Below are 23,851 nucleotides of genomic sequence, written 5' to 3'. Positions count from 1 at the left end.
ACAGTGGAAAAGAAGGGTCCAAGGATCACCTTACCTTAGCCATGGCCACAACTAAAGCCACACCAAACCTCCTATCCCGCCAGGGAAAACAAGCGTGGTGCTCCAGCCCGTAACAACTACTCAAAACATCGCCCCGCGAACCGAACCCTGTAGCATTTGACAAACATTATTTCTGCCTCCAAATTGAGATTGACAAGGGAAAACAAACGCGAGTGGCCCGGGCAGCGAGGCCAACGTGTTTTGACATGATGTCACTTAACAGCAAAAGTGTAACGACAATAAACTCCTGCCGACTGCTGTGTTGACTGCTATGTTTAGGGGTATAAATACAAGTGTAGTGGAAACACATGGCTGGTGTTCTTCACACCAGATGTTGACCATGGAAAAACCAAATACAAAGTGGGAATGGGCCTCCTGGACATTAAAATACAATTACCTCCAATCATATCTGGTGTTGGAGTGTGTCATTTCATCTTACCTCACTGAGATGGCACAGAGCCCCCCGCGCACACAACACACACGACCGTTCCACATGCCCGAGGTCAGCGAATTTATGAGTTCTTACATACTTCCTCAAACGCCAAACACTCCACTGCTGCTCAGAAAGAGTAAAATCATGTAATATTAGCGTGCTCAGTCATGATCAGAAAATCCATTCACTGTTACGGGCACCTATAAAGATTAATACAGCGCTGTAAAGAATTAGCAGGAGCCCAGATGAAAATCTATGTTAACGTTGCGCAGAGGGAGAAAAGAGAAAGACGCTGGAGAGTTGTGAAAGGTGCCCGAGGTTTTATGTCAAATGATTTTTCTAGCTGATGCAACAGAACTCCCGCTGCAGACCGAACCCTCTGGGTGACCTGTTGCATGCCTTTCCACCTGTTTTATTAAATGACTTGTGAATGCAACTAATAAAAGCTACTACCCCACCCTACCTGGTCTCCGTCTCGCACTAAAGCAGGCTCTGGTTTCCCCTTTATTTCCTTAACCCCGGTCTTGACCTAAAGTCGTAATTAACAAGTACACTGAGAAAAAGGAAAATTGCAGGTCATTATTATGATAATTATGCTGCGCAGGAGCTATTCCAGGGGAAGCTGCCAGGTAATGTAATGCGGAGGGCCCTGTGACGGACCGGCTTACCTTCATTTTTCTTCCTCCACCCCCTCTTTCCTTTTCCTCCCCTGTCTCTTTTAACCTTAATGTTAGAGCAAGTCATTACCCAGTTGCTATGAAAACACACTTAAGAGCCCACCTCAGCCCTTCAGACAGGTGCTGGTGATTGTGGGTGTGTGAATCTGTGAGGCTATCTCTACAAATGTGGGTATTTGTTTCCATAGTGTCTACATGAATCACCATGCAGACTGAGTGGAATCGCCGTCTCCTTGCTATAAGCTGGACATTGCCAGATATTTAGTCATCATGTGCTGTGCTGTATGTGTGTGTGTGTCTGTGTGTGTCATCTCAGAGCCCCTCATGAGCTGTACGAGCGCACACAAAGAGACAGTTGTGTCACAGAGAGAGGTCTATCGCCGCTGAGGGATTGTTTAGTGTTTTCCCTGTCGTTATCCCAAGTAAAGAAAACAGCACTTTCACATGTCACTTCTCATTTCCAAAGTGCGCCGGGGGAAGCAGGGCCGCTGAGGAGCGCCCGGCCCGATGGGCAACAATGGCTGCATTCAGTCTCCGAGCTCTCTGGCTGTTGGAACGCCAAGAGGAAAAGAGCAGGAGTGCCAGGATGTGTGTCCACGTTTATGATTACACATGATAGGAGGAAGACGTTTTATTTAAGAGAGCTGTGAGATTAAGATCTGGGAATGCCTCAGATGTGGCTTTGGAAGCCATGTGTGTTTTCACATTCACAACTCAACAGGCTGCAAGGGTGGTGTAACAGCCGCTGGATTGAGTGCTGAACAAGCGCACGCATATGAACAAGAACCAGGGGTTTTCCGTGTCTACAAATCAGACGTTTCTTTAAATGATTTCTGCATCAGCGTAACGAGGGATTAGTTTGCAAGATATTGTGATATAGACGATCAGCCGAAATCCACATCTGCTTATTTTATCCTTCAGTTTCTGAATTAGTTTGCTGAATTTATGAATATACTTACTATTGTATTCATGTCAACTTAATTAATACATGATTACATATTGTCCTATACATAGCAACATAAAATAGCACTCAGCGGCTCAGTCACATTAAGCTGCAGCATGCCAACACAAAGCTGCTCCATGGTAAGCTGTGACAGACTTGATAAAGATGGTGGAATGATGGAGAAAATGTAAAAACTGATGCTTTTAAGAATACTTTTTAGCAGTTTTCATTCATGAAGTTGAGAGGGTGAAACAGATATCCCCGACCAGATTGGAAAGGCTTATTTGCGGATACATATTTTTTGTCTTAATGGCAAGGCCAAAATGCACCCCGTTACTTTGCATCTCATTTTACAATGGTTATTTTACTGGTGTTCAGTGACTTATAACTTAAACCCAATAAAAGCCTTATAAATTACATCACCCTTTCAGCAAGTGTCTCCGTCAGTGAGGAGCCAAATAGTCTTTCTACTCCCTGCTTGAGGTTTTGACACAATTCTGGCTCTGACTTGATAGCTAGTCTCTGGCCAGTAGCCTTAAGGTTAGAGAGTTTTTTTTAAAAAATACAATAACCAACATGGAATTGAAAATTTTCTACACACATATGTTTTAACTAATTTCATAAATGCAGGCTAGGATGTATATTACTAGCACCTAGGGTAAGACATGCTATATTTGCATACTTACATACAATATTTTGTATTTCTTAGGTGTTTATGTTTCTCAGCATGACAAATTCTGGATCGTTCCCATTAAGCTCAAATCACAACTCGCATTCATTTACAGGATACGCGTATGAAAGTATATGTCTTTCTTTCTGCAGTTTTAAATTCCATAACTCACATACATAACGCAGTCTGTTGTCACAAATTCCCCCTCTGGAGACAAATAAATATTTTTTGTATCTTTAAAGGTGCAATATGCACGAATCTTAAGTTAAAAACATTCGAAAAAGTAACTAAAATTGTCAGTAGAATGTTAGGATATAACAGTTTTGATGAACCAGGTAGACCCAGGCCTGTAAAACCTCTTTCTCCCAGTAGTCCAGAGCTCCTGTGCTAGTGGTGTAAACGTAAACTCAGCCATGGTAGTCCGGCTGTCTGCAGGGCTAAGTGCAGCTTCAGTCATGGGTGTATAAACATGGGTATATGGGAAAAAAAAAAAAAAAAAGAACAACGAACTCTTGTGTTCCAATGATTTCTTCAATTCTCATTGTTCTGTGATTTAATGAGTGGAACACATAGTACTTTGTCAGAAAATTAACATTCATGAAGTTTGCCTGGCTACAGAAGGAGCTAATAGAACAGATAATGTAGCACAAAGTAACTTGAATGACAAACTTAATAACACAAAATAATTCCTTCATTTCGTCTGTCACTATTCAGCAACTGGCCCCCCAAAAAGCCAACCCATACTGAAGACACTAATTGCAAATTACTATAAAAACATCAGTTTATATATAATGTGTTTTTGTATTCTTTAAATGACAAAAACACAAAAGAATTACTCATAAACATTATATTAAAATAGGCTCATGGGAGATATACATCATAATAATGATAAAAAAAAGTGACTTTGCAAAAACAATAAATACATAAATGTGATTAATGTCCATGCAATAATGTTAAATAGTGGGCAGTCGACTCGAGTGATGTATGCACACACACAACATGACACAGTGAAGCCAGTCAACACCAGCAGTGCTCCCACTTGTCCATATGTTTTCGAGCATGATGCTCCATCTTCCTGCTGCGCTTCCAAGACACTGCAGCCTAATCCATCAAGTGAACGATGTATTGCTTTTAAAGCATATACGTCTATCTGTAAAACACAAACACATGTGCTGTCCGCTTTAATCTAATTAGCTGCTCCATTAGTTCCCAGCCGGTGTCATTATTTTCCCCTTGCCTTCCTCATTCTGAAGTAAACAGACAATAAGAAAAGTCCCTCCTTTAAAAACGCACACATCTATTTAGTCTCTTCCTTTTATAACTGTCTCAATCAAAAACTCCTCTCCAAGTTTCTCAGAAATACGTGTGTTTGTATATATCCACACCACAACAGTTTAAATACGTAATCATGTGAAGGTATTCAGACTAGGTTGAGAAAGAAACTGACTGCAACGATCTGGATGAATGTGTTCGTGAAGGCTTCCAGAGAACTGGAATCAGAGCAGCTGTGATCCGACCGTCCTAATTGTGTCAAAGAGGAGAGGAGGTCCAACTGCTGCAGATGAGAAAAGCATGGCATGTCAAACTGCCAGTAGCTCATACCAGCAACTGCCATTCATGGAAAACTAACGTCGTCACGAGCTGAATCGATCACATGAGATGAGACTTTCCTGTCTCATCGCAATTATCAACTCCCTTATTAAGTCAAGGAAATCCACCAACATCAATCATGAAGTTGGAACTTTTACAAAAACAATGCTGGACATGCCATCTATCTTTGTCTGTGCTGCAACTGCTATAGCTCTCCAGTTGCGGGTCTGTAATAAAAAGTCAAGCCTATCCACAGGTATCCAACGACTGGGACTGCTAGGTGCCCTGCTCGAGTTGTGGTTGAGCCGTATTGGTAGCTGGTGCCAGGGAGGATGCTGTGTAGGCTGGCACTGACAACTGGGTGGGACCGACGCTGCAGTCTACGGTTTCCATTTTGCTGCCTCCAGTGACACCAATCCACAGTGGGAAAACCAGTCCTATATGTGCAACAATTACACAGAAACAAGACGAAAAACAACGAGGAGAGGCAGCAGAGTGATAGAGGCTGACACCGATTCTGTCACATTCCTGGCAGCAGGAGTTTTATAGCTGCTAATGATGCCTAACAGGCTGTGATGGAAGAACTGAGGGAGAAAGAGATGGACAGCGCATCAATTTTGCATCAGTGGGAGATTTGCACAAATGCGCAACAGGAATGTGAATAGGTGCAGGGAAATCTGTACCCCTGAACAACAGGTGGCAATATGGATACGGCAGAGAAGGGAGAAGGGATGAGTAATTAATGTAAGGGCAATGAAATGCATTATAATCCAGATGCACCTTTTCATCACCTCAAATAAGGGTGTTGCCAAATTAATAATAATAATAATAATAATAATAATAATAATAATACACAAGAACGACCAGAGAAATGGGTATGATTGCAAAACCAGATCAAAGAGAGTGGAAGCAAAATAGACTGACAAAGAGGAAGATGGCATGCCAGTTGGAAGACGACGAAGATGAACTGAGTGGGAGAGGTGAATGAATGGTACTCTCTGACATCAACAGAGTGGCAGCGAGCAAGCCGGCAACTACTGCAAAAAAAAAAAAAAAAAAATGAACGAGAAAACAGCAAGGGCACACGCGTCCAGCATCCCCAAGTCTGCTATTTACATTTGCGTGGCTGGATTTCGAGAACATCCAAATGACAGGAACAGTGCAAGCCACAGCCTCTAATGTTCTCACATCATAGTGATGGTCACCCCGAGCAGTTGTGGTGTACCCTTCCGTGGGCACTGGAAGTCATCTTTTGCTTTTTAACACATTTTGTGTATGCGAGGATTTGGATTTTCTAGAATGCTTTGAGATGACGCTGTGGCTTCTGCACAGCAAAGAAATCTGACTTAACAAGTTCTTAAACCATAAATTTATGCAAGGATGATTACAAATAAATCATTTTCTTATTAATAATAATTAATTAATAATTACCCCTAAATATAGACAAGTTGGTGATTAAAAAGTTTAATTAATCAAAATAATAGGTGTAACATTTTATAACTTTATGAAGTGGACAAAGCTCACGCTTTAGGCCTCACTCGCTCCTCCAAGTCTTTTTTTCTGGCTGAGGGACATGAGTTGTGTAACACCAGAGCATTCTGGTTTCCTCCAAATTTTTGTCTACAGTTCTCCTATTAGTCAGTCTGCACTCAAGCCCTTTATCACCGGAGGCTGAAACTTCACCCGTATATCAGCTAAAAGCCACTGACGCAACCTCCTTAACATTTAAATTTAGACCCCCACCAAAACTGTTCTGACACCTTATCCAAAGTAACACGCTCTTTCAATAAAAAGAGAAGGCCGGGCTGATGTTCCTGTCTGCACGCACATGTTTAGTCGGGACCCAATTATTTAATTGTCCTAACACTTGAGCTAATAAATCAGCCGGATTGGGAGAGCAGCGTGAGATCCAGCCTGTGAGCACAACAGACAGCGAAGGGGGAAAAAGAGAACGAGGGAAGGGAGATAGTGTTCACAGTTTCACCGAAATGTGGCATGAAGTCACACTCTGAGAAGTGATGGCAATTAATCACAGCTACTGAATACAATCCACTCAACTAATGACGATTAACTTAAGGGATGAGTCACAGGAAAACGGGCCTGTGTGCCAACTGCAGTCTGGTCCCCAAAATGTCTAGAACCATACAAAGAGACAGAGGACCAAAGGGAAAATGAAAGCGAGGGGGAGACCAAAAGGAAATCAAATATTGTACTGCTGCATTGTAATCATGTCAAGGCTGAGATTTCATGCTGATTATAGGAAATTGCCAAATAAAGGGCACATCCGAAATCAATTGCAACGATGCACAATTAGAGAGATTTTTTTTTTTTTCTTTTCTTTTTTTTTGCTGGTTAGTGGAGCGGCTGTGACTTCACCATGAGCATCCGAAGCTCAGGTGGTTTTCTCAATGTATGATTTAACTTCATTAGGGTCAGTTTCCATTCAAGCATGTGCAGGATGGCAACTGTCATGGGCCAGAGGTAAAAGCAGAACCATCAAATTTACTGTCTAATTAGAAGGTTGTAAACTCAAAGAAACTGCAGCTCCACGAATGAAACTGTAACATTAGTTATTTATGACTAATGGGGTCATTTCACACTGAGCGCAAAATTTTGATGTTAGTGCCATGTCAGCACATTTAGTATAGTTGTGGTAGTGTGTGCACGTGGTGTTACAGAGTAAGGGGCTGTTCTGCTGGAACACTACGTTATATTTTTATTCAGAGCCAGTTGGATTTTTATGTTGCTCCTGTGTTAAAAAACCTAATGATCAATAAAGACGTGAGCTAATTTACATAGCAGCCAAATGTACATGTATCCAAAACTTGATGTTTGCGATGCAGGTTCAGAAGTGAAAATATGGAGAAAGGCTAATAAAAAAAAATACAAAAAACAAAAATTTGAGTGTATGATGATGGTGGTGCACCGCTGCTGATGCCATTTAACCTCTAGTTTTTCTTTTGTGGTGGAGTCAGTAAATGTTTGAGAAGAAAAAGTAGTGTGTATCTGCAGAAAAAGGGAGCTGCATAATGCTAAATGGCAAGAACAGAGATACATGAAGGCTGTGGAGTGTACGTATGTTCACGTTTTACTGCAAATCTTTTTTTTTTTTTTTTAAATTGCAGCTGACAAAATGTGAGAGGTTAATGGGTTTTAAAATTATTGCAGAACATAAATTCTGACAAAGCTTTTAGTCTAGCCACAGTAGAATACTTAGCCACTGCAGAAGTCCTGTTGCATGCTGCAGACCGTCTTCAATCCCCGCAGGAGCTGTTTGACAAATGAGAGCCTTACTCTCCGGGGACACATTCATTCTCGAGTGCTCACGAGACAGACAAGAGTCATAGGTTCTGACCGAAGATGCGCAGATGTAAATAGAATGATAGAAGGTGCAAACATTAGCCTCGCAGACCAGTTTAAGTTCAGCGTTTAGTTTGTTACATATAAGAAGAGTTATTTTTGCTTTTCCAGTTTTCAAAATGATTCAGTGTGCCCTTCTCTTTGTGTCTACCGTACACATATAAGACCACCACACATGCCATATTTGAGATTTTCAGCTGCCCCACTAGCAGTACTTTAGCATTCACTGTTTTCTTTCATGGACACACAGAGGAAAATATGGCCTGCATAAGAAATCGTACTGTCGTCCACACCACAGTCCGGCCTAAATTATAGCCGTTAGAGATTATGGGCGGCAGTTGAGCCCTGCAGGTCCTAAGGGTGGTCAGAGGGCAGCTAACATGGAAGGAACTGCTCTATAACGACAGGCTCAAACTTTCTTCCCATTACTCAAATGTGTAATATGTCCTGGTGTTTTACTGCTGTGTAAGTAAATTAGGGAAATTTAGTAGCTGTTGATATTGCATTTATGAATAAAATGTGTTGTCAAGTGCAAGTTGGAAGGCATCATGACTTGAATTTTATAATTCTGCACACATCAAAGCCAGAAGGGAGTGAAAATAAATTAATATACTGGTAGAGAACTTGGCTGCCATTGGAAGAATATTGTGGTGATAGTGATGATATATTGTAGTCAAAGAGCCACATGAAATGAAACCTCTTTTAAATTGGAGCAGTATTTATAAAACTGACCTTGTATTGAACCCTAAAAAGAACACTGGAGGCCCAGCACCTTCTCTATTTAGATCCAGTCTCTTGGAAAGTGTGCATCCAAACCTCTAAACTAAAACTGAACCACTATATCATAACAAAAACATATATTCTACATAATTAACACCTTGAATATTGTATATCATACACAATATCACACATCATAAATATGTGTGAGAGATGTTCTCGGGAGCCAAATCACTGAGACGAAAAAAAGAATCCAGTCGTGTAATGGAATAACACCAGCCAGATGATTAAGCTGAAATGTGTAAATCACATCATGGTTTCAAGGAATGCGATCCAACATCAGACTTGGGGGAGTGCCGGAGCAGGAAGCGCCCGCGACAACGTGTGCAGAGAGAGGGAGCGAGAATTCCTCCAAGCCACATTATTACGTCTAGCAGCTCTACAGAACATGCAACAGGCAGGGACCCAAAAATGGCTTAGGTGTGTTCCTCCTTCCCTCAGGGTGTGGTGAGAGGAGCGCGCCGGCCTGGAGCCAAGATGGTGGTCAGGGAGAAAACCACAAAAGTGAAAATAGAGGCGGCCGGGGCCAGGACACGTCCAGCACAGATCAAAGATGGGCGGGGCCTCAGCACACAACAAAGTGCTATGATGACAGACGGAGGTCGTTGACAAGCCATGGTGGACTTGAGTAGTGGAGTGTTTATGTGTTGCAGAAAACCCAAGGTCAGTCAAGAGAATTCCGGAATCACATCATTGGAAAAACAAAGATAATCACGCAGCGGAGCTCAAAACATAAAAGGTGTGTGGTGCAACCAAAACCAGCACTAATTAGGTTTGGTGGGATTACAGAAGCTAATTCCCAAATGTACCTCACTAGCTGACAGAACCGGGGGAATTCATGGAACACCATGCATCAGACAAAGCATACAAACGCCCTGCTGAGGGCTGGAGGGAAAATGAGAACGCCAAAGAGAAGATGTTGCTTCCAAATAGTTTCTAGCTCGTGATCCAGACATATGGGTGGTTGTTGTCGTCTGGGACGACGTCTGAATAGCGTGGACGTGAGAAGCATGTCGCAGTGAGGGAGTAAACTGACCATGATAGAGCCATTCGCAGACGCCGAGTCTTGACTGGCTGAAAATACTCTCGGCCAAGAGCAGGGTAATTGTGGTTAGTTTTGGTGTGCTTACAACTTCAAGGTTGTGGGTTGGATTTCCACAGGCCAGTACTTCAAAAACATGTATGGTATTGGCTTGACCTCTAGTGTGGATACAGCTTTGATACAGGAGGTATTTTTTTAGTGAACAAAGCCTAGATAGAAGGATTTTTATAAAATGAGAACGTTAACCTGATGATAAATTTATGTTGGAGACACAATGTGTTCAGGTATTTTTATACCTTCAATGAAAGCCAACAGTAGAAGAGAGGGATGGGCTTCAAAATGCAACTCAATCCAGGGATTTTGTGGCCTTTACAACTACATCCTTTTCACCAAACTTAACTTGCCAAAACCGTCATCTCTCAAACTTCTTAGGAGCTGCTGAAAACCACTTTGTGCAAATCAAATAAACAATCTCTCAAGATGTCGGGCAAGGTTACTCACGAGAGGTTCCTTGTTTTTGACGAGTCTTATGATTTTCACCGAATCCTCGTCGTCGTCAATGTCTTCAGGCAGTGGAGGTAGTTCAGGGTCGTAACTCTTCTGGGCGACAGAGTCATGGACCGACAGCAGGCTCTGGAGGATGGAGAGGCATAGAGGGATGGATTGGAGGAAAGAAACAAGAGGAAAGGGTTATCAGTCAAACCATTAAGGCCTCAGCCTAACCTCGATCTAATAAGCAAAATAAAGTGTAACTATACATGCTGTTAAAAGTTGAATCGATCATTTCTTTCTCTGAGCATGGCAGAGAAAAGGCAGAGACTGCAGGGAGGATGGTTATGAATAGGGGTGTCTCCCTCAAATGCTGGGTGATGTATTTGAAAGCTTTCAGAGCCAAAACTGGAAGGTACATGCTTTAAGGGTGGGGGGGTGTTGTGGCAACCTTGGCCACCGTTGATGCTTTCCAGGGCAAGGCGGTGAACACTCCGAGAAAGCGATGCTCCGGCGCTGTCTGGCAGCGGGCTCAAAGTAATGAAGTTCTCAGTCGCCTCAGATATTTCACACGTTCATGAGCAGACACAAAAAAGAGACGGGGACGCAGACAAGAATGATGCCATTGAGACATTCATTTTTCAAACTATTTAACGACTCCATGTCCGGACCAAGATGCAGCTGGACGCGTGCTGCTTTTTCCGTAGTCGAGGAGGGGAGAGAGAAGTGAGAAAAACATCTTCCACCCCGTGTGCCAGACAAAAGTAGAGGGGGGGAGAGAGAGAGAGAGAGAGAGAGACGGGGAGAAAGAGAGAGGCAGAGAGAAGGATATGGTGAGAAGAGGAGCAGTGTGTTTTATGACATGGGAGCATGCTGCAGTACAGCGTTCAAGATGTTGCTAACTGGGAGCAGATGAGAGGAGGAGACACGACTGGAGCTCTGTGGCCGAGAGCCACCGAGAGACAAGCTGACCAACACACATACAAATGCAACACACACAGTGTTGTGTCGTATACTTATGAGGACTCAGTTCTATTTATTCACTTAGTTGTATCCTATAACCTCAAAAGATGACTCTGGTTCATTCCAACTTGGGTCTAATTTTTTTTAAATCCAATCTGGATTACCAACTATTTTAGTAGTGGAGCAACCCTGTGGCCTAAGAGTTAAGGGTACCAGCCATGAATCACAAAGTGTGAATCTTGCGTCATTTCCAGACGCTTTTTTTCTCAAATTTCCTGTCATCTGTTCACTGTCCAATTTGTCATAAAGGCCAATGTTCTGTCTTGCAAAAAATGATAAATGACATTCTATTAAGTTTATCGTGGAGACTGTGTGTCAACACCACTAAAAAAAAAGTCTTTTGTGGCAAGAAACATGACCGTCATGATAATCTGTGTGGTTGTATTGAGACTGCACACTTGCAGATGCAGACATACTACGCTTTTCAAAATGTACATTCAATGGGCAAAATATGACAGTGGTTCCTGTCGGTGGGTCGTTATCAAAGTATCATCTCATCAGCATGTCACATTGGCAGAAATGTTCCTTTCTACTCAAAGCTGACATTTCATATTAAAGACTTTTATTGTGCAACTGTTATCATGTATCCCTAAGTGGTCAGGAAACTTTTTTTTCCCCCAGGCAAGTCCCAGGTAAGTCAAAGTCAATTATAAAGGAAAACAAAAGGAAACACTAAAATGATCAAACCTTGCCCAAGTTCAACCGATTTTACAGCAATTATGCATATAGTTTTCCCGAGCATTCATAGTTCGACCCCTATATTAACTGGTTTAAAATAATCTTACTAAAATCCTGGTTTGTTAACAAGTTTTATGATGATCTGACTGCTTTTGTCTCTCATCGATTTGTTTCCAGACCTCATCTTGCACGTACCAGTGCTATCATAACTGATACTCCTCTCGTCTTGTTGTTTGTTCTTCTTCAGTTTTGTCTTTTATGAATTCTTCCTAAAATGTGTTCATTTTCTCAGAAAAGCCAAACACTGTGTTCCTGGCTTTCATCTGCGCCGAACGTAAACAGACACTTTCTTACGTATTGTATGTCTGGTTATGCTGTCATTATGGTCTTAAAAAAATATTCTTTTGGAAGGCTGGAAAGAAAAAAACTGTTTGCAGATGAGGACAATAAAAGTAAACTGAATGGGAAAGGGATGCCAAACCTGTGCTCAATACAGACAGTATATTGCGTTGATAGCACCATGTGAAGTCAGGGGCCGAAGGTTTGCAGTTGCAGTTTCCACACTGTTGTGATCTGGTTGGTGATGTTGCATTCTAAGACTTTGAGAAGCACATGCAAACATATATGACTTTGAAGCAGCAGCTACTGTCAGTGTATCATTCTATTCACAGACTTATAAAATACCACAGGCCAAATATTTACAGAAGAATGTTTCCCACTTATTGGCCACCACCTTTTTTTGTAAACCTTTTTTCTCTCAATTTGTTCTCATAAAGGGGCTGTAAAATTGGGATAATTGGGTAAATGAGCATTATATCAATCAAAGTAAGGAGATTTTTGAAAACATACTTTGTTGGAAGCCGGCCCGCGCCATGACAGCAAACCCAGAGGTTTTTTTTTTTTTTTAATTTGTGGTTAGATACATGTGATCTGGGTCACTACCAAATGTGGGACAGCCAGGCGCCCATCAGCCTCTCAGCAGGTTGGGACACCTCATACTACAGAAAGCACTATAATGTCTGACGATGTTATGCAGTGCTCGTTTCAACAGAGGGAGATTGAAGTAGTGCCGAAACAATTTGTCAATCAAAGCGATAGTGAACTGACCCGGTGATTTGCCAATTAATGAAGCCCTTTCAATGTCTCTCCTTTACCTAGACATTCTTTCCCCATGCTATTTGTTTATCACTTGTCTGCTTTTAACCTGAGAATAAATGGAAATAAATAAAACTGAACCCCAGCTTTAACTCAGCTGTTCAAGACATGAATCAAGCACACCTGTCATTAAAATGTCAAGCACTTGCCAGATCCAGTTTGTCAAATGTGAGGGCTCGCAGAGTTTCTCTGTTTCACATCACGGCAAACTGAAAAACACTGCATTTCTAAGACATGGTGTGTGGCTCAATGTTCGATCGATGAACACACAAACAACTAGTAGCGGCGCATACCTCCCTCATGGTCCAACAAAGTCCCCTTTACTCTCCCAATATTAAATATCAAAGATTATCTGGATCCACACCAACACTTGATTGGCTCTATCCTGATCCATCCTCCACTCAAGTAACCTGCCAGTTGTGGTTTCCTCTGAACTCAATCCATCATGCCTAATATCATGACCTGTGAGTGTCCTCTCATCTCTGGCACTTGCTTAAATCTGGCATGGCTCCCCACCACCGCATTCTCCCCATGGCCATGCCTAACAACCCGTAACAGAGCCACAGCTAATTCCTTGTAAAAACGTTCAAGGAAGTAGCAATAACAGCTGTATGTTAATAGATAGCACATGGTACATGCCCTGGCTGGTGACCGTTGACATGTGAGCACAACTACACAGGTACAAATGTTTTGCGCTGCAGACACTGAGGTCTCTGTGTGGAGGTTTTCTCCCTGGGCTGATATGAGTTAGCGGGTCTTGTTATGCCTCAGTGTCTGTGGATTAGCCGCCTAATCAAATATAGAGTTATATCCTTGTATAGGCCTTGCAGAAAAAGGCCTGAGGAGGAGAGGAGAGAGTGAGAAGACAGAGAGGAAAACGAGGGGAAGCGAAACCACCCCTGTTTTCCAGGCATTCCGTCGTCCTTTCTTGGTTCGTGTGTTTGTGTTCATTAGGCATAATAGGGATCCTAAAAAAACAGATCACTGAGCTTGACTAAATAAACCAGCTTGTACATTCCTGGCATTGGCCTCTCATTACAGCCCCGTCGGCCCTGTCACCAGCCCTCTCGTTTTTCAGCCGGCGGTGCTGGCTTGATGTAGGGTAACTTGCTCTCCACAGGTGGGAAGGACCCTGCTGTGAGTGTTCAGCCTTGGAGACACTGCTGAAGGCCAGCTGGGATTTGACACGTCTTGCCCACCCTCTCTAAGCCTTGAACTTGTGCGGGCACCACCCGGAGTCAAACACATCCTGCAAGTATGTATACACACCTAGCTCCATACATACCGGTGGTAACAGCCAGCCATCATAATTGGCACTTTCATCACTGTCAGTATTAGTCTTGCTGAGGGCGGCTAATACGGGTGAAAGTAGTTTTTGTAAGAATCGTAAAAAAAAACAAAAAAAAACGTCCAAGGCAGAGAGGGAAGGCAAGAGAGAGAAAGGAAGTGAAGGAGAGGGGAGTTTTAAAGAGCCTGATTTATATCCCCACCCGAGGAATGGATCATTTCAACCATAATTAAGAGTGATACAGTTACTATCGCACAGAGACGCCATTCAAAGGCAGCAGCCATCTGCTTGTGTTTTACACCCCCGGCCCTGTGATTTACACTGAGGCTGGCTGGTACGGTATCAAGTGCCCTGGAGGACAAATGGAGACAGAAAGAGAGCAAAGTTCAATATTTTATTCTTGAAGCCCACATGCTGCCTACAGTTTGAGACACAACGACAGGAAAAATGCCACGAGCTTCCAATACCTCAGTATGTTACAGTCTAAGCCCTCCCTCCAAACCAAGTTGCTGGAAGTGATCTATCGCTGACCCAGTGTCCCCTCTTCTGAAGACAGCGGGAGCATTAAGGCCAGCTGTTTAAGGCCCCGGCACTGAGAAGCTGCAGATGGATTCGAACCAACACAGAAGAGTAGAGGCCGTGAAGTGGGTGAAGAAAAATTTGCGCAAGTGTGTGAGCCTGTCAGTCACTCACTTTGACAAGACCTGGGTGATGCTGCAGCACTTGAATGACCTCATAAAGGACAAACAAGGTAACACTGCAGTTTTATATCAAAAAGACAAGCGTAGCAGATGAAACAGGAATTGTGAATTAAAAATAGTCAGTATGTTTTGATGAACGGATTCTCATACCGTTCGGTTGTGTTCTATAAAATGTGGTTGTTATGGCATCTCAAAGCCATGAAGTGTTTGACAAAAAGCTGTATCCTATCCCAGTTCATTGTTAAAATACCAATGCACTGTAGGTCACCTTCTTGGCCTCATTTGCTTTTGTGCTTCTGCTGTTGGCCGGCAGTAAGGGAAACAGTAGCCGAATATTTTCCATTGTTTGGTGTGGAATTGTTTGGCTGGCCCCGTTCTGCACTGGACTGGTGGTCGGCTGAGTGACAACAAAGTTAATATTGGTGAGCCTTTTCCTGAGCAGACAAACCAGAAGTTGGTCACACAGGTAGAAATTTCAAAATGAAAATATAAATAAATCTTGAGTTGAAAAGTTTTTAAGCTTGGCTCATACAAACATGACAAATATGAAGCATGTGCCTTAAACATCCATTGAAGCTCCCACTGCATCGAAGAGATGAAAAATAGTGGCAGACCAAAACATCAGAGCTGTGTGAAGAAATGAAGCCGTAACATTGCTCAAATTAATCTATTAAAACTGACACCATAAAAAAAAAAATCATTCGCCCTCATTTAATGGCATCATCTTCCAAGGCTGGGTAGGTTTCCAGTTTTTGCGTGTCTGGTCCGATCTCCGAGCTTCAACCAGTTTGATTGTGCAAACTGACTGATCCAGCATTTGTCATGTGACCATCAGGTGGAGAGAACTAGCAGCATGTGGCTGGTTAGCAGAAGCCTGGGGATAGCCACTTAGCTCAGCTGACTGGTGGTGCATTGCTTATGTCTTGTAATGTTTTCTTGTTTATAGTATATTTGCAATGTATATATTTTTTGCAGACCCACTGCTGCTGTGACAAAATAATTTCCTAGTCTGGGATCATTAATGTAATTCTATTCTATTCTATTCTACTCTATTTGATTCTATTAGAGTTGACAGTGGCGCACACAATGCTACTATACTACTCTATGGAGACACGAGAAAAAAGATTTCTGTTGAGCATATCACAAAAAAAGCATCTTGTGTCCTCATTCCAGTTTTCCCCCCACAATGAAGAAAAACACAGGATTAAAGCATGATATTTTTTCTTGCGCTCACGAGAAACAATATATATTTTTTTAAAAAATCTATTTGCCCATGTCCCCTTCGAACTACTCAGACCAGCGTTCCAAAAGAGACGTGTCCCAAACTCTATCATCATGTGTGCCCTCTTCTTCTTGAATAGTATAATCACACTCAACTTGGGAAATTGAAAATTGGGGCCACCTACTGCTTATCTCACTAAAACCAAATCCAAGTTGTCACAGTAGATGAGAATAAGTGTGCATCTGCTTTTCCATTAGACAGTTTTCTCGAAATGTGGCCATGATTTAGAAAACTACAAGATTGGAAAAGTTTTTCTACCTTCTTTGGATGAAAGCCGAAAGTCTGTTGACATATACGGGTGTTAACTTCTCTACTACACTGCAGCAAAGGTAAGAAACTGAATCACTAGCAGTCAGCACAACAAGATTTTCGAGGGGGTTTTGGGTTGCCCTTTTAATCTAAATAAGGCTATATTACATGCCTCCAACACTCAAATCATGAGTATTGCTGAACTTCAATCGACAAAGAACACAAACAAGACAGGCACACTAATTCAAGCTGAAAGGTCAGTTTAGGTTCAGGGTAAAGCCTTTGAGACCGAGTCTGAGGCTGAAACCGACCGTGGCATAGATTTTAAGTGAGAGAAGCTGCAGGGACAAGTTCCCCATTTGCTTGTTTAGATCAAAGCCAACTGGCAATACTTGATTTGTATTTGATTTATTCCCACATGTGAATGTGACCCCAAACTAAAAATATCAGAATCCGTGGATCACATAAATTCAGAGAGGATGGGACACAACTGTCTGGTGAAGTGCCACCTGGTCCTCAGTCCCGTCTCCTGCCGTCACCTCTCCTCACCTCATCAGTCCAAGCTGCTGAGCTTCCTGATCGATGGCTTTTTGCGAGCTCCGCGCTTTGATTGATTGACCTTTGCCACGGCAAATACCTTTGCTGTGAGCGCAATCAAAATAATGAACGCAAGATTACTGACACAGACATGCTCGATGGCGGGCGCAGTGATCGTTTCCCAGCACATTTCACTTGACGGAGACAAAGGAGATCATAGCGTCATCACAAAGCAAAGCAGGGGAGCAAAGCTGTGATAGATTGCAGCCATTTCTCTTCAGGATAGTGGTTGTGTGAGTGTGTATCCTTCATCGCATGTCTGTGGCTGGTGACTGCTTGTTAAGTGTGATAAAATGCTTATGTGACCTAATTTTCTCAAAGCTGTATATCCACTTTATTAGTTTCTATAGGTATATAACTGTATTTTGTTAGAGAAATCAATCATTACATCGCTAGCATAGACACATCTATCTGACTTGGTAAGCCTGATCCTTTTGGGAAGCCTGCTGCCTTTTTACACCCCTTGACACCGAGCAATGTTGAACTTATGGATGCATTATGTGTATGTGTATATGCGTGAGTGCGCATTTGTGTATTGTCGTGGGGGAGGACTTCATACTGAGCTGTTGTTTCTGGCAGGGGCCAGATAAGCTTGACGACAGTGCTTTAAATAAAAAGGAGCCCGTCCAGCTCTTCTTCCATCCCGCCATCGTGAAGGCAGCTCGGTCCGTCTGAGACACCTGCGGGGCCTGATGGATGGCCAGAGTTATGCATTTGAAAATAAAAATGTGTAAATTCACTTTGTAGCTGTCTGTGTCTGGATAACAAGGCCAGCGACTGCAGCCAAGAAGACAAGAGGGAGCACTGGATCTTATTGCCACATTATTTTGTCTACAGCGCAATGATTACTATGCTGCCAGTGTTGTGTGATGTAACCAGTAAGAATACACACACACACACACACACACTTTATTAGAGGCAGAACTTCATGACATTTGATGTTTTTTTTAAGGTAATACAGTGGTCGTCCATAAAGAGGATATGACTTTGTAGTTCATTAACCTTTTCTGAGTACAAGATGAATAAAGACTGAAATAAAGAACAAGAGCCAAACTCACCTTCACGTGGGGTTTGGCCAGTATTTGTAGAAGCTCTTTGATTTCTCCATTGGCAGATTTCCCTTCCAGCTCCTCAGACATCTAAACAGAAGAAGACACAGACAAAATACTGTTACAATATGATACATCATGGGAGGCTATTCAACACACCAAGAGGAAATGTAAAATTTGACCATCTTTTGTAATGTATCTCATAAACTTCATTAATTGAGGAAAGTTTCCTTTTTTTTAACTTAATCTATACTTGCTGTAAATATGAAGAGAACAGGGTTTGAGCAATGGCTTTTTTCCACTGATGGCACCTCCGCAACGTTACACAGATGTAGCGTACATGATCAGGCAATTTCATGGTTTATCTATTATGTTTACATTCTGACATCTATTTTGGGATATGAGCAGCAGTGGGAAGGTTCGACTACTGCAAAGCAAACACAGTTTTGAAGAGACTTCATTCACTGGGATGGAGAGCAATGATTGCGCTGAGCAGAATGTTTTCAGGAATTTTGTTTTCTGCGATATGAATTACTGAAAAGAAGAAGAAAACAGGGTCCAACCAGGACAGGATAAATACAGCAGATGGGGGTTCAGGGCCTTTCTGCATCTAGATCAGTCCTGTGGGTCCAGGGATCCAACTAACAGGACTGTCTGAAGTTTATCAAAAAGTTTAATTCATATTTCATTTCAGCACTACTCTAATGGGACTGTGTGTTCAAATTGACAGATGCTACCAAAAATCTCTGATCATATATCTGGTGCCGTCGATCGAGTGAAAGCTTTTTTTAACTATTGACTTAAGTTAAGAAAAAAATATTCTATTGCTTGAAGATCTACAGTTATCTAATATACATCACTATTACTATACCCAGTAAGGGAGTATGTAACTATAAAGTAACCCCTCGAAAGCATGTGTTAAAGCACACTTGTATACGTTCAAGCCCCAATCAAAAGGGGCCCATTGGACAGGAAACTTGATATCAAGCGTGCTAAATTAGGTGCATCTCAACGGGAGGCGAGGTCACACCTCTTCATGGGGCCTAGAATTCGCACTCGTTGCCGCCTTTCTCTTGACTTTATTTACTGTTCAGTGAGGTCATTTTTCAATGGAAATCTCAGCGACAAAAGACAACAGTCCCTCCCTGTTGGAAACAGTGAGGGCAGTGAGAACATCTCAGAGCCAAGGGACCGAGCTGGACCACATTCGCGATGGATGTCTGGTAGCACCGAGGAGAGTCACTCAGCTTGTAAAACCCAAGTCACTCTCTTTCCTTTGTGCTCCAATTTTTGGGTGATCTTCGAGAACATGGTGTGAATGTGGAGAGGAGACTCTCTTGCTCTTTCTGGGATTATTTTCCTTATCCAAATAAGGAGTCAGAGGGCGTCACATTTCGTGCAGACTGTAAAAGTGTCTCACACAATATTTGCAATCTTGAGCTTTATAAATGTACCTGACATGATAATGAAATAAAAATTAGAAACTTGGAAATCAAACTGACGTGACTCAGGCAGAAACCAAGTTCACAGTGGAGGTAGTGTATTCAAGTTTTATTTTTCTAATATGTATTCGCCAGCTTTCTTCCTCACTTTCTGATGTATCATCTGAAAAATACTTGGTAGTTATTGTGACAGGCGACCAAATAAACCACAGTGAGGAAAATTAGTGATTTCCTACATATGGGATCATGTATGGATACGACTCAGTAAACCAAAGGACTAGTCAATTTTAGACATTTAAATACGGAAATGTTACATATTATATCTTTGGTAAAAAATTTTAACCAGCTGCTCAGGGAAATCTCTCCAAAATGCAGCACGCTCCTTCAAGGCAGATGATGACAGTGGTTGGGAAAGTCTACAGTTTGTTTGACTAACGACCCCTGTGGTGCAGGAATACGGCGAGGTGAGGCAGAGGTAACGGCAGGAGGCTGAGGGTTAGACTGGGGTTAGGGAGGGCTCCATGTCACTTTACCCAAAGACAGGAGTGTGTGTGTGTGTGTGTGTGTGTGTGTGTGTGTGTGTGTGTGTGTGTGTGCGCATGTGTGTTTCCATTTGTTTTGACCCCCCCCCCCCCATGGGAGAGAGACCCTGCTTATAAATAGTCGCAGTGGTCAAGGTTACTCTTACTGAGCCTCAGTCAACCCAGAATTACTTCACTTAATCAAATATACAAAAAAAAAAAAAAAATGGATGCTGAAAGAGTAAGGTCAGAGGCAGGCAGAGGATGTGGAGAGGGAGAAGCAGAAGATGTTGGCTCACATGATCAAATGAGAGAAGAAAGGAGCAAAAAGAGGGACTGGGAGAAAAGAGGTGGAAGAAAGAAAGGTAGGGGAAGAGGGGAGTCAGGGTCAGGGTCTTTAGTGAGGGGAAATCTCCTTCTCTGAAACACCAACATCCATCATGTCATCGCCAGGCTGTTTACAGCGAAGGAGGGAAGCAAAGACAGACAGAGGACTGTAAATTTCCAGTCCCTCATATTGTCCTATTAAAGCACCCTGTCCCATAACTCAGCGTGGAGGACAAATGGGACATGTTTGACAACATGCTCTGCTCTCTACCTTCATGTCGGACTCACATTTTCCATCCTCAGACCTTCACAGAGCGTGAGGGAGGGGGCAAAAAATGTATGCTGGTCTCCTTTGTGTTTCTTTCATTTGTTAAATGTCATGGCATGCGCTGCAGTGTTTGGATAAGTTTGATCCCAGCATGTCAGTTTATAGCTTTCCCCTGACCCTGAACAGTAAGGGCTCATTGCTTTGATACATAGCTGCCAATATATCAAATGACCTTATCTGAATACATTTTGTTTTTCATCATACACATTCAAAACTTTTAATCTGAATTAGGGAAGTTAATCTAAGGAGGTGAATACTCGTGCAATCACCTATTTCACATTATATATTTTTTTAATCGATTCACAATTGTAGAAGTCTTAAAAAAAAAAAGTAATGTATCTCATAATATGATTCCACTACAATATTGCCACAATATCAAGGTGTCTGGTCCAGAATATTGTCATACTTGATTACATAGTCCAGTCCTCGCATTCATTAAGTGCTTTTGAGGAGATTTCAAAATAATGAGACATATATCAATATATAGCGTAGAAATGTCATCACATTATTCTTAAGAGCATATAGCCCAGCCCTTTGATAGGCCAATATACTCTCTTCCAAAAAATCTTGAACTTGAACTTTTTTTTATCATTAATGCTCCGAAAAAGAGTTTAAGCTAATTACATCAAATAACGTGGAGCCTTTTCTTACGATAACCATGGCGTTCAGTGCAAGTAAATTCTTTGTCCAGAAGTTAAAAATTGAAGCCTTTCTGCTCATTAATACAGGCATTTTCTTTTCAGCATTAGAGGCGATACCTATCTAACTCGTAAGTTTTAGTCTAAATTTTTTTGTTGTCTACCAAAGGCTGAAGCCATATCGGAGCCATATGTTTGCATATGACCTGATGAAGCCATTATCCCTCCCCTGCCTGTTTGTCTGTCTATTTCCAATTACTAGTTCTAGGTAGGAATGGCAGAGCAGTGCTCCCTGATGGCACCTAGTGGGCTTTCCAAGTAACAGCAGGTAACTGGGTGAGTATCAAGATGCTGGGCAGTGTTCCACAGAAGAAAAAGGAGACTATGAGGGGAGAAGGACATGAGTGAACCAAAAGGACACACAGTGTCAGTTCAAACCAATCAGACTCTGATCTGGAACAGGGAACCGGCACTCAGCTTGCTGTTGAAGTGGCGTGTGTGGATTTCAACAGGACAGATAGAGACTGATTAGATGGACAGACTGGAACTTGCATTGATCTGGTTCACGTATCTTTTGATTAATGTAATGTGGTATTTCACATTCCACAGTGAGGCAAGAGTGCTTCTATTTCAGTCTTAATGAGGGCTGCAGAGAAACTGTGTGCGCATAAATAAACGTGTATGTAGCTCCAGACGTGTGTGTGTGTGCAGTCACTCCACCGAATGTCTTTATACGTATGTAATAGAGCACCTATTCCCTGGGCCCAGTATCGATCGTGTTACAGCAGGCATTGGTTTGTTTTAGCAGTGGCAGTCACCTGCTGTGTGTGCTAGACAGTGCAGCCCAGGGCAGACAGGGGATGAAGTGTCATTTTATGTTAGGCAATAAATTAAGCCTCCATTACCCGAAACCCAAGCCCGAAATGAATTTCATCTAACTGTAGATCTCTCTTGTTGCCCTTCAGTCCTCAGCCACCACTTCAATAGCATTCATTTGGAGTGGTGACACGGGTGAAAAACAATCCGCTTTAAAAATACACTGCAATGCTCCGGGTCAGGAGTTTTCCTTTTTTTTTTTTTTTGGACCAGCCAAAGAAGGGGCGACTCAGAATTGCGCTGTGCTGTGAGATGCTTTGATACACCATCTCTAGGCTTTATTCTGATACTTGATAATCCCAGGGAGACACTTTGCGGGGCATTTACCAGGAAGCATAAATTTGACAGACTGTAATTTGACAAAAAAAAAACAAAATGCAGAAAGAAAATCTGAAGGGGGGGGAAGAGAGATGGAGGCTGATAGTTGGGGGTCTCTTGAACATTCTATGGCCCCTAGCCACAACCTGGAGAGGCAGAGCAAAGACTAAAGGAAAGAGAAACAGAAGGATTCCTTCACACTCTGTTGGCTGCTTGAATCTGGTGGAATTCTTGTTCTGGTGTTATCTGGTTAGCGGTGTCCTAAAAGCAGGGTAGGACAAACACACAGACAGAAAAGGAGCAATAAAATGTCTATTTGAGAATATTGTCGCAACAGATTCAGGCTCAGCCATTCTGGTTTGGTTAAGGTCCTGCATGGTTTGGGACTCCTATCATCTGTATTGATGCATGAGAGCTGTTCTGGCTCCTCCGCCGACATTTTGTGGCTGGTAAGGTCGGGAAAACCACTCTAGAAAACAAGACGGCCTTTCTTTCATGACAGTCTCAGGACAGTCGGCCGACTCTCCCCTCCCTGTACTCGGTCTGTACCCCAACCGACTGTAAAGATCTCAGCCCCTCTTGCTTTCGTCTTTCCCTTGACTCAGTACTAATTAGGATGATGTATGGCTGTGGGTTCTTCAGAAAGGGTGGAATAGTCGGAGGCACTTTGATTACAATAAACAGAGCTGGGGATTTCAAACAAAACCACACACCAGTAAAAGGGCTTTTCCTCCTCTCCGTTTGCCGTGCCAGGCTGGTTCTTGGGTTTACACAGGTGTGTGTGTGTGTGTGTGTGTGTGTGTGTGTGTGTGTGTGTGTGTGTGTGTGTGTGTGTGTGTGTGTGTGTGTGTGTGTGTGTGTATGCACATGTGTGGATGTGAGTTTGGTGCTCGCATGCTTATGTGCAAACCAACAATACAGTAACAAATGTCTGGACACTGGACGTTTGCTCAATAAATCACACTAAATCTGTTTCACAGCTTGAAGAAAGCAGTGGTGCCAAACGAAGGAATATCATCATCAGCATTCCGTTGATGCTATTATTGTCTGTGATGACGTCTTATTAACAGCTTTATTAATGAGGAGGGTATGCACGCCATAGGTGACGCTGCTATGATACCTCCTCTCCAAATCGGAGAATTTTACTGTTTTCTCTTCCACCGACGTCTGTTTATATGACATGACTCATTCTCGCTACACTCATCTGCAGTTTGTCTTCGGCCGTCATTTCTCACAGCGTGCCCATTCATCTCCAGCTTTCCATCTCCAGTGGCCTTTCTATCCGCTTTCTACCCAGGGGAAATGATTGGTCTCCCTTTGCAGAACTGGGTTTTCGATTTCGTGGTGTATGGCTAGACT

The 23,851-nt window shown here is 42.5% G+C and overlaps 1 protein-coding gene across 9 annotated transcripts in view; it reads right to left on the bottom strand.

Moving 5' to 3' along the window:
• mpp7a (membrane protein, palmitoylated 7a (MAGUK p55 subfamily member 7)) overlaps positions 1–23,851 on the bottom strand; it is a 134,425-nt gene that overhangs the window by 51,465 nt on the left and 59,109 nt on the right. For all 9 annotated transcript variants that reach the window (XM_037078459.1, XM_037078461.1, XM_037078460.1 and 6 more), the window contains 2 exons: positions 18,052–18,132; positions 10,033–10,164 (listed from right to left, as the gene is read on the bottom strand). In XM_037078459.1, the coding sequence (XP_036934354.1) occupies positions 10,033–10,164; positions 18,052–18,132 (213 nt within the window). The remainder of the gene's footprint in view (positions 1–10,032; positions 10,165–18,051; positions 18,133–23,851) is intronic.

This window comes from Acanthopagrus latus, chromosome 19 (genome assembly GCF_904848185.1).
Source record: "Acanthopagrus latus isolate v.2019 chromosome 19, fAcaLat1.1, whole genome shotgun sequence".
NCBI classification, from domain to species: domain Eukaryota; kingdom Metazoa; phylum Chordata; class Actinopteri; order Spariformes; family Sparidae; genus Acanthopagrus; species Acanthopagrus latus.
This window is presented reverse-complemented; position numbering and strand designations above follow the sequence as displayed.